General features: G+C 41.8%; 1 protein-coding gene across 1 annotated transcript in view; it reads right to left on the reverse strand.

Moving 5' to 3' along the window:
* The window catches only part of LATS2 (large tumor suppressor kinase 2), a 56,124-nt gene that overhangs the window by 4,457 nt on the left and 39,452 nt on the right, over positions 1–12,215 (reverse strand). Inside the window, exons 3-4 of the mRNA XM_018572015.1 lie at positions 9,677–11,187; positions 1,515–2,097 (exon numbers count right to left, since the gene is read on the reverse strand). Coding sequence (XP_018427517.1) covers positions 1,515–2,097; positions 9,677–11,187 — 2,094 coding nt within the window. The remainder of the gene's footprint in view (positions 1–1,514; positions 2,098–9,676; positions 11,188–12,215) is intronic.

Genomic DNA, 12,215 nt, shown 5'->3' on the forward strand with positions numbered 1-12,215 from the left:
TGAAATGGAGCCCCCCAATAGCAGTATAACCCAAAATGTTTCTAATCCTTGCCTACTCTATCCAATACGTAAAAAAAAAAAAGAAGTTCAGGCTGCATATTCTATACATTGTAAAGTCTATCATCAGCCACATTTGTAAGCATTGCATAGAGGGGAAAAGATTTAACATTTCTTATTTCTTTCATTGATCCCAACAAGATGTTCGCACATTCCTGTTCCTAGTATACCAGAAAAAAATTAAGGGAGTAGTTATCATTGTGACAGGAAGGTTAAAAGGAGAACAATGAGGTGAGTGCTTTTCACTCATCCTCATAGTTCTAGCCGACCTGTGACAATGAAACTGTCACAGGTCGGCTCAGTAGATCGGGAAGTGAGCGAACACATACCGTCGCTCGCTCACTTCTCGATCATCTCCCTGCAGACAGCTGTGACTGTCAGTCACCGCACCCCACAGGGATTCCCCCCTCCCCTCTCCGATCCTCCAGCGCTGACTGGAGGAACAGACGGGGCTGGAGGCGGGTACAGCTGGCTCTGCCTCTAGACAGCTGTCACTGGGTGGATCTCGACAGCATCCCTGGCTGCGGCACTCCGATATACTGAGGTTTGGGTCACGGGTAAAAAAAAGAACAATATACAGCGCTCTCCGGTGGATGCTATGGGGAATGTATGTGGTAAGTGAGCTATATGGTATGCAGCCCAGGAGGGGAATGCCTGTAAACAATACAACAATAAAAACACAAGGGCGCAATAAGCTTGATGGTGTATTTTCTAGAGACTGCCTGTCTCTGTGTCAAGAAGGGGGAAAAAAGGTGGTGCACGTATATTTGAATCCCAGGAACTTTCTAGCCGTACACTCCGTACACCAGCATCGTGGAGCAATACACATTGGTCAACTCGATCCTCCATTAAGGCCGCCCTGCATCCAGTTCCTGGGATACAAATGTAAGTGCACCACCTTTTTTTCCCCTTCTTGACACAGAGACAGGAAGTCTCTAGAATATACACTATCAAGATTATTGCGCCCTTGTGTTTTTATTTTTTGGGTCACGGGAGGACGCTAGTATATGTCCCCCCCCTAGAACTATGGGGAAAAACACTTGGTGTTTAACCAAGCAATAAAAACACTGAAAATTTCCAACCTTTCAACACTGCCCCACCCCACAAAAATTAAACTTTTGGGAAGGGCTAGGCTTTGTATGTATGTTTGTATTGGGCTTTGTATGTATTTTTAACCTACATTTAGTAGAAGTAAGTGAATCTAAAAACAAATGGCATTCATCAGGTAGGAAGATTTTGCCAAATTAGCATTCAAGTCTGCTGATAAAAAAAGGGAGATTCGTAGAGAAAAGGGAACAGCTGAAATGCTAAATAGCTTTACCCATGTGTCTAGTCATTTGTTTCCCATGACTGGGTTGTCACATCGATTGATAAAACTAGTAACAATTCAGATAACTAATATATTTATTTCAGAGGAAGATTAACTGGAGAAAAATGGTAACCAGAGAAGAACCTACCTTTTTGATAGTATTTTGAATTGTGTGTCCACCTGAATCCAGTACAAAGGCCAAAGTCTGTTAGCTTTATGTGGCCATCCAGGTCTATGAGAATGTTATCAGGTTTTATGTCCCTGTGGATAAACCCCATCTTGTGGACACTCTCGATGGCCAGAGTCAGCTCTGCGATATAAAACATGGCCAGGTGCTCAGGAAACACCTCCATTCGTATAAGCAGGCTCATCATGTCTCCTCCTGGGATATAGTCCATCACAAAGTACAAGCTGTCTTTGTCCTGGAAGGAATAGTAAAGCTTCACTACCCACTCATTGTCAGCCTCTGCTAGTATATCCCTCTCAGCTTTCACATGTGCCACCTGGTTTCTGTTCAAAACGTCCTTTTTTCTCAAAGTCTTCATGGCATACAGAGCTTTGGTGTCCACTTTACTGGCGAGGCATACTTCACCAAAGGCACCAATGCCCAGGGTTTTTATCTTCACAAACAAGGACTTGTCTATTTTGGCTCTTTTTAGTCTATTGTAGTTGGATTCCTTTTGGTACAGAATTTTTCGCATTTGCTCTTGAACAACTTCACAAAGACCAGCCTACAATTTACAAAAATAAAATGTTATAGAATATATGGAACAATTATTTATTTCTACAAGACAGTGTGAAGGTCCTTATTGCTTCTTCCCCTTCCCCAGTTTATCTGTGCAAGGGAGTGTAACAGGCTTAAATGTTGCTCATAGGAGTTGGCATACTCTACCCACTCACACCAAATCTTTTTACATGAGATTCATAAGTGGTTCTATGGGGAGGAACTCTCAAACTCACTAAAGACGTCCAAGAACTATGGTTTTCCTGGTGTTAAAGTAATAGTCTTATAGAAGCTTTCTTGGCTGAGCTTAAATCGAGTTCACCAAAATTACTGAAAAGGCACCACTACGGATTACAGATGTTAGGAATGAGAAAGTTAGGAGAAAAAAATACTGTAATGTGTGGCCAAAGGGGTCTGACTTTAGATCATCACCAAACCATATAAAGTATTTCTCCATCTGACACCTGGGACCTACAACAGGTTGGGGATTCTAAATAGTCAGGCAGGAGTGAAATACACTATGTGGAAGTATCTTAGCTGGATAGGTTTATCCTTCGTGGAAAAACCTGTATCAAAATAGGAACCCGAAACTTCCTTCCAGTCTGGCTCAGTCAGGTCTGGGATGTCTACATTCCAGTGTTCATACACACAGGAAAGTTTGGAAGGCCCTGCCTGAGATAATGACCCCTAAATCATGGAAATCAGCTGTTTATGAGTTAAAGGAGAGCGGCCTCTAATGTGGACAGGCCAAAGACTACATCTGGTAACCCAAACTGGGCTGCAGTGACAGTCACATGCCTAAGTTGAAGGTATTCAAAACTTCAGGCACCGAAGATGTACGACTCCCGCTTCAGTAAAGAAAATAGCTTGTAGGGTCACTTCAGGTACAATTAATGCACATACTGTATTTGAGCTTCACTTTAGCTAACCGAGATCCATATGGCACCATCAAAAAGTGTTCACGCTTGGATTATACAGGATGGGGTTGTTAGAAGAGACAGCTCTGGGTTATTTTGGAAGTAACTGCTGACATTGCTTTTAGATTTTAAGGGACCTAGCCAAGATGGAGATCCCATCAGTGATATGTAGTGATTGCCTATGAATAAGATTTGAGAGAGTTTAATTCGAAGAGACTACAGCAGCCTTTGTAACCATGGCTGTGGTATTAATCTGTGGAAATACCCTCCAATGCAAATGCGCCAATTGGGAAGCAATAATACCTTTCCAAATCTGGCAGTGCCAAACCACCCTGAGACATTGGGAGTTGCAGCAGGGAGAATCAGGGGTGGGGGGGCATAATAAATTAGGTAGTTTAAGCAGTTTTTTATTGAAAAGGTACTAGCAGGCAGGCTTTTTGTGACAGAAGAGACTGTGCGAGTCTATATTTTTTTTAGAATCACTTTTTGGGATTAAACCTAACTTGTATAAGAAGTCACCAACCTGTCCAGTTATGATGAAGTCATTTTGTTTTATTTTGTATTGATTTAAATTTCATATTTCTGGTTTTGAATTGTAGCCCTGATGAAGAGGGATTTTGTTTGACCCATGTTATCCTATCTATGAATAAACTAATAACATTTTTGGACTCTAAAGCCAATGGTGTAGTGCCATCAATATCTACTTTCACCATAGTATCTCATACAGGGTGCTACTGCAAGACCCCTGGTGTGTGAGAGCTGCCTATCCAGAGCCACTGAGGACCTATAAGTGCAAGTAAAATAACACTAAACTTAGAAGTTAAACCTAAAAATGCATTCAAGTACCTTAACTATTAACAAAAATGAAGCTTATTTGTGTATCACTTGGCTGCAGATCCTCAAATCATCTCTGAATTGGTGCCGACACTGTCCTTCCTTCTGGAGGATGGCTACTTTTGTTCCCCATGGTTCCTGTGTGTGTTGTAAAGTAGTCACCACTCCAAGCGCAACCCTTTGATAAACTACAATCTCAATACAAATTAGCTAAATGTGAGATTGTAGTCCATCACAGGAGCGAGCTTGGAGCGGTGACTACTTTACAACACACACAGGGACCATGGGGAACAAAAGTAGCCACCCTCCAGAAGGAAGGACAGTGTCAGCACCAATTCAGAGACGATTTGAGGATCTACAACTGAGTGATACACAAATAAGATTCAGTATTGTTCCTAGTTAAGGTTAATCAGGCAATTGGGAGGCCGCTCCATGTTCCCCTATGGCACTGCCGGTCAGAGGAATTTTTCCTTTGACCGGAAAGTTACGGTATCGGGGAAGGTATAGGAGCATTTGGGCGAAAAAAAATTCTCGGTATCTGTGCATCCCTACTAATTTGTATTTAAGTTATAGTCGATCATGGGAGTGTGAGATTGGAGCTGTGACTACTTTACAGAACACACAGGAACCATGGTGGACAAAAGTAGCCACCCTCCAGAAGAATTTTTTGATTTTAAGGATCTACATTTTTGTTAATAGTTGAGGTACTTGAATGCATTTTTAAGGTTTAACTCCTGAGTTTAGTGTCAGTTTAATGGATATTAAACTTGAATTACCGTATGCCCACAATGCCTCGCACCAAGATCTATTTACAATGCATCTTTTGGTGGCTGGCTTGTTTTCAACCTCACTACCAACAATGTCTACAGCCAAATTTAGTCATGGGAAATAGAACACAGGAGTGACAGAAGACTGCCTGCCTTTGTTGTGCTTTATTTAGGCCTCAAGGATGGAATAAAAATAAATGGTTTTAAATCAAAGTGCAGCCGCACACGGAAGAGAGCCAACTTGTGCTAATTATTCCCAACCAGCAAACTAAAACATTCTAGGATCTTCCGCACCACGCAAACATCCCACACCTCTAGAAATATGCAGCAAGAACAAAGCACTGACTGACCGCCTACCAGCATCAGCGCTCATGACTTATACCGAGCCCTACGCAGTGCAGTCAAGCTACATTCAGGATCGGCAGGGATCCGCATAAAAATAGAGGTATAATTAGTGTTACAAAAATATACACAAGCCAGTCATTCAACTGTGTGGCTAAAACTGTAACAGCTATTGCTGCCATAGGGCAAGCTGAGCATATTCTTACAAACAGAAGAAAAACAGAATATCATACTGCTTATCCATATAAATAAAATCTTCAACAACTTTGTAATGCCCAACTCTATCCAAAACTTATTTTATTATGTCACAGTGACGGAAGTGACTGGGGATTTCTCCAATGTGGACAGGCACAGGTAATAAAAGCTCTTTTAGTAGAGTGGGAAAGGTTAGATTCTCTCATGTTTTCTTGGCATTTGTGTCTTCCTGTCCAAGTGATGCCCATGAACTTGTTTTTTGTGTCTGGTAATAAAAGCTTGGTTTAGACAAAATGTGCTTAGAATCTGCTTGTGTGTGGATTGCCCTGAAGTCAGAGGCTAGGTTAAAAAAAGCTGATGACACACATTGTGCAAAACTTCTAATATCCACCCAATGATCCAGATCATACTGATCTGTCGTTATGCATGGATGCATAAAGTTCAGACATGCCCGAACTCAGGCTTCAACTATTTATGTATGGCCATGTCAACTTCTCCTCCAAATAAATGACTCCTGCCATTATGTAATGCCCAGAAACGATCTAAAGCAAAAACGGCAAGGTAACTTGTCGAATAAACCTCTGCCAGATCAACCCATCTCTCTTCAGTCTGTTGGGCAAGACATCTTCCCACCTCGGTTGACATTTGCCTGTCAATGGGTAGATAAATATTAACATACTAGTCTAATGATCAACATGATTTCTCTCCTCCTTCCTTTCCTGCAGGATCCCATTCTTGTGAAATTTGGAATCCTCAGGTTTCCCAGAAGGCTGTAGGAAGGCTGAGATACAGCTGGTGCCTAGAAGAGAGGGTCTGCAGTAAGTTCATTATTAACATGTTGTTGTTTTTTTAGATAGGCTCTAGATAGGCAGAGCCAGCTGTCACTCACGCAGCTGGGTGGATCTCGATAGTAATGTCTGGATCCGTCCCGACTGTTTAGCTATCTCAGTATAACGTGAGCTGTAGCTCGCTATAGACTGAGCTTTGGGTCACAGGAGGACGCTAGTATATGTCCTCCCGTGACCCTTAAGAGAATTATGGGGAAAACACTTTTAAGTCTATTTTATACTAAAAAGCTCTACTTTAAATGCACATACAGTTTTAAAAAATGATCTTACTGTTGTAGGAATTTAAGGTACAGCTATAAAAGCAGACAAGCAAATGTAAAAGACACAAATAGAATGCAACTCTACATTCCTTAATACATAATTGAAAGGGTTTTTTTTGTTGTTTTTTTACTGCAACCACTATATGTACCTGAATTTGGTATCAGCCTCTTACAATACCCTATACAACAGCACTCAGCTTGGGAGAGAAAGGGACAGGACAGGAAATCAATCAGGTATGCTGCATGCAAATGCGCTGACAAGGAATATGCTGACAGGAGGTAGAGTGATGGTCTCTTTGTCAAGTCAGAAGGCTGAGGGTGGAGAGAAGACAACGCTATATGTATTTATTATAACTGGTGTCGTCCACTTGGCTTTACTGTGTGAGAAGGACATTTAAATCTCAGGACTGGTTTGGACAGAAATACAAATCCTTTGGCAGGAAAAACATTTCAATGCATTTGATCCATATACACAGCAGTTTGGGTTAGAAAAAAAAACCTCACGAGTAAAAATTTAATTGAGATATGATTAAAAAAAAGCAATATAAATGGTTTACCACACGGGAAGCTACAGACAGCTGAAGTCATATACAAATCTTTTCCTGTAAAGGCTAAAATTGCTCCCACCCTTCCCTCTGTTTTCCCCTATGTTCAGTTTGAATTTCCCAGGTATGTGGCTGGTTTACTTTAAATAAATATTTAAGCCTAATGTAATATAACGCAATATAAAATAATGGAATTTATTTACACAAAGTGAGTCACCTTGCCTCTCACTACTCGAATAGTATGTTTTCAAAGAGCTTCTACACTGCATTAACTGAAGGGAAGAATTCCTCTTCAAGACAGACAATATTTGGTCTCCTATTCTTAGGCTAAGTGCTCGGAATAAACAGCTTGGATGAGTGCGAGTCATTCCTTAATAAATACTGAACAGAGAATTTTATGAATTTAATATATACAAACAAGATTGGAGTCAGAGGAAAAGCTTCAAGAATTCTGGCTAGATTACTCTTTCTTCAGCTGCTCACAGGATAGTCAGAATTAGATGATCTGTAAATAAGTGGAGCAGCAAAATGCCACTAAATATAGTAATACATGACAGCTTCATCTCATTTAAACAAATCTGTAATACTGATTGGTGCCCAAATTGTGCCTGTAGGTCTTTGCAACCTGCTTCTATTACTGCATACATGCCAATGTCTCATTAGTCACCATACTGCATTAAAATTAAAAAGCATTTTAACGTTCAGAGGCATCAAAGCTTTGTTTGGCAAAATGTCCTGGGAATTGGCTGTAACAGCCGGGTCTTAAGAGGCTATTGCTGATATGTACAGACACCTCTAGGTTTAGTGCCAAGGTTTAGTGCCAAAAGGGGACAGGGGCTAGTCTTAAAGTGACACTAAACTCAGGAGTTAAATCTTAAAAATGCATTCAAGTACCTCAACTATTAACAAAAATTTATCTTATTTGCCTATCACTCGGCTGTAGATCCTCAAATCAAAAAATTCTTCTGGAGGGTGGCTACTTTTGTCCACCATGGTTCCTGTGTGTTCTGTAAAGTAGTCACAGCTCCAATCTCACACTCCCATGATCGACTATAACTTAAATACAAATTAGTAGGGATGCACAGATACCGAGAATTTTTTTTCGCCCAAATGCTCCTATACCTTCCCCGATACCGTAACTTTCCGGTCAAAGGAAAAATTCCTCTGACCGGCAGTGCCATAGGGGAACATGGAGCGGCCTCCCAATTTCCTGATTGGCCGGGAAGCTGGCTCCATGCTGATTGGCTGGAAAGCCGGTTTCCTGGCCAATCAGTATGGAGCTGGCTTCCTGGCCAATCAGGGAGGCGGGTCATTACTCGCCACCCATCTTCCAGATTGCACAGGAAGCCGCCTCGATGCTGATTGGCTGGGAAGCCGATATTCTGGCTAATCACAATCGAGCCGGCCAAACAACATGGAGACAGCTGCCCGGGCAATCAGGAAGCCAGGCAGCATGTCACTACATGTTGCCCGGCTTCCTGTTTGCCCAGGAAGCCGGCTCCATGCCAGTGGAAGCACCGGTATTCGAAAAGCTGGTATCGGTGCATCCCTAAAAATTAGTAACCTAAACGAGATATAGTAGTTCATCAAAGTAGCGAGCTTGGTGACCACATTACAACACACAGGGACCTTGGGGAACAAAAAGTAGCCCCCCTCCAGAAGCAAGGACAGTGTCAGCGCCAATTCAGAGATGATTTGAGGATCTACAGCCGAGTGATACACAAATAAGATACATTTTTGTTAATAGTTAAGGTATTAGAATGTATTTTTAAGATATAAATCCTGAGTTTAGTGTCACTTTAACTAGAAGAGAAGCTGAGGCTTTGATACAGCCTTGGCTCCAGGGTCCTCCCCTGACACACAGAAACAAATGTGAAGACAAGCATAGTTACAGCAGGTACATGGATGCCTTCACTTTACCATGTCTGTTGAAACATTTTTTTGGTGACATGAATGTTTACCATAAACCCAAAAGTAAAATATATGGTATTAGTAGCTGATAGGACTTTAAACAAATGTTTGTGATATTTTACTTTTTTTTTTTAATTTGTGACCATTTTTTTAAACTTTTTTTTTACACTTAACTTTATTGCTATCACAGAGGACTAGGAAATCCCCTATGTGATAGCCAATTCACATAAAAAGGGACCTGCAGCTACTGCCATCGCTGGCTGTTTACACTGCGTCCCAACTTTTTTGGAATTGGGGTTGTATTAATGGTTAAGTGATAGGATAGGTAAAGGTCTCAGGATAAAGTTACAGTAAACCTGTAGCATTGCCCTTCGTGGTGGCCCCACCTGCAACTTACCCCATGCTCCCCTGTTGTTCAGGAGCAAAGAGAGTTAGCCCTGTGTAAACCGCAGGTCTCCATTTGGAGCTTACACAGGGTTGAGGCCTCTCTCCCCACCTGCATTTAACAGGGCTTAGATTTTAAACTGCCAAATGCAAAGCACAAGCTCATTTCCAATGGCCAGTATAAGCTGCTGATGGGATCTCTACTTAAGACAACCTGTTGCTTTTGTCCTGCACTTGCCATGAGAGATATTTGTGGGATGTCATTGTTACATGCTTAGGTATGCCTGGCTTCAATAATTTAAAGCCCCATTAGGCACTGAAAAAAAATAAACTCAAGAAAATCGTCTTAATGCCTTATCTATCTAGAGGTTTTTGGGCCAGTATTTTAAAGTGCTGAAGCCAAAGCATCAGCATAAAAGCCAAGCAACTGTCAGGAAAGATCAGCAGTGGCTAGCTACATATCTGTAATAGGAGAGGTATACTGTAAGTGATAAGAGTTCATTTATAGAAGTATTATTAGACGAATAGCTGTTAGAGATATGTGATGGTAGGAAGTATAACAAAAAAGGGTGAATATAATTACCTCTGCCATCTCCTGTTCTAGCTGTAACCTTCTATTGATCTTTTGTTGGTAGGTTTTCAGGACATTCTCCACATGCTGTTCCATGTAGAATTTGAAAGCAAAGGGCGAGTAGCTTTTAATTCTAGACTCCCGCTTCTCCTCATCTCGGCTATTTTTACGCACCGGTACAGGTGATGTCTGAATCTGCTTTTTGTCCTTTCCAGATTTTGTGGCTTTAGAACTCTTGCTTGCTTTCTCATGTTTTACATCTCCACTGGCTTCTTGTGTTTGGTTGCAGGTTACATTATCAATAATCCGCAGGTTCTGCTCTACACCTTTACTTATGGAGTTCACATCATGCTGCTCTGAGCTGTTCTTGAGCAAAATATGCTTTGGATATGGTGGTGGTGGGAATCGCATATCCTGGTTGCCATAATCCACTTCAATCCCATAAGGACCTGGCCCACTGACAGATAATGGATGTGACTCAAGCAGCTCTGCATTTTCTGGTACCTGTGATTGTGATGCTAGCCATCCAGGATGGGATGGACCAACAGCAGTCTGAGGCTCTGGCCTCACTACCCTCATGCTCTTCACTGGCTGAAGAATATGGGTGGAAGTAACAGTGGTGATGGTATTAGCTGAATCGGGTTTGGTTTGAGGAGCTTGCCGCAGTTGCACCTGTTTAGGCTGTTGGTGGTTATTGAAAGAGTTGGTGCGGCTTGGTACTTGAGATTCTGTTCTAAAAGAAACATGTTGTCGTGGAGAAGCATCTATTCCAGCACCCTGAAGAGAATTACGGCGGTGCTGGGCGTTTGGCCACGGGCAGACACCACCCATATCATACATATCTATGTTTAAACTATTCTGTGATGGAGGTAAAATATTTGGTGTTGTGTCAGGATACTCATTTGCATATGGAGATCCCCTTGACATAACAAGCATCTGGTGAGAGGAAGGACTTGACTGCTTGTGGTGAGGGTGTGGCATGTAAAGCCCTGCTGGTGCTTGCTGATATGCATGACCTGGGCTAGTTTGTGGCACTGGACCTTTGCCCTGAATATTTACGTAACTGCTTTCTTGTTGCATTTTGTTTTGAAATGATGGGGTTCTTTGGACACCATACCCCATAGGGTCCCCCTGGACAATAAGGTGCGGTCGGCCATAATGGGGGCTGTTGGAAGCATGGGTAGGCTGCAAAGGTAGACCTTGACTGGTGTGGTTCCCCATAGTGTACGTTATTGCAGCAGACTCAACACTGTTGGCATACGCCTTCTGCTGATGTTGGTGGCCTCCAGGAGGGTTATGTGATGGAGGCCTCTGTGATGGTCCATTCATACCCCCAGCCTGGGGAGCAGAGAGCAAGAAGTCCATGTATTGCCGTGGTACTTCATTAAGCACAGTGGAACCTTCAGCAGGAAAGCCAGGCCCCTCATATGGTGCATTATTAATTGGGTGATATGGTGGAAATGGTTCACTTTGTCCTTCAAAACTTGATCGATGAAGAACATTATTTGGACCTGTGCCTTTACCTATAATATGAGAGATCAAAAAAGAAATATAAAATATTAACAGACCAGCTTAGCATTTAGTTATGATCTAAGTTAAACTGAGAACACTACCAAATTCTGTTACCTATTTGGTCAATTATTTCATTATGGGCCGTTTTGTTTTTTGTGCTTCAAGACAACACCCCCACCTACCTTTGCTTTTTAATTTGCCATTTTATGCTTATGCTAAGTATCCATAAAGCCAAATGAAAACATGTAACACACAGGTCGGAATATTACTTAAACAAAGTTTGTTTCCAAATGTATAATATCAAAGCGCTGGGCAAACTGTTGGTGCGTTATAAATCCTGCATACTAATCACTGGTCTGCTTATGGTGAAAAAAACCCATAAAATAATGTACCCATTTAAAAACAGCTAGAGTGTACCAAAACCCCCCGTGTGTTTTGAGTTTCTTAAAGCACCGCTTGAATGTGTAGATGTTTTGTCAGGACCCCCTTAATATTTTACAAATGATTCCTACACAAATCTTTAGGGTCCAATCACACTTATGTGTTGTGTTACCAAACTTGAGGGGGCACTGTGTAAAGGCAGGGCATTCATTTCAAAGGATTGTCAACAAGGGTCAACCAATGAAAAAATTATTGATTTCATTATATTTGAAAGCATCATCACTTTGCAGCACTTTTTCACAAACGCCTACAGCGTTTGCACAGTACTGAATTTGTGTTGTTTTACGCTACCATTCATTGCAGATGGGATTTCTGTTTTTTCACTTAACATACAACATGCAGAAACAGAACACAGAACCTAAACCAAATCAAACTTTAGTGTCTCCACTCTTTGCCTAAATAAACATCATGTATTTTTCCAGGTACACTTGCACACAGTTAAAAGGAGAACTACGGGGTCAGGGCTTTTCCCCATAGTTCTCCTTAGGGTAACGGGAGGACACAAACTGGCGTCCTCCCGTCACCCTAGGCTCAGTAGGCAGAGCCAGCTGTACCCGCCCCCTCCACAGTCCGTTCCGCCAGTCAGCGCTGGCAGATC

This window comes from Nanorana parkeri, unplaced genomic scaffold (assembly GCF_000935625.1).
Source record: "Nanorana parkeri isolate BGI_ZX_2015 unplaced genomic scaffold, ASM93562v1 scaffold1901, whole genome shotgun sequence".
Taxonomy (NCBI): domain Eukaryota; kingdom Metazoa; phylum Chordata; class Amphibia; order Anura; family Dicroglossidae; genus Nanorana; species Nanorana parkeri.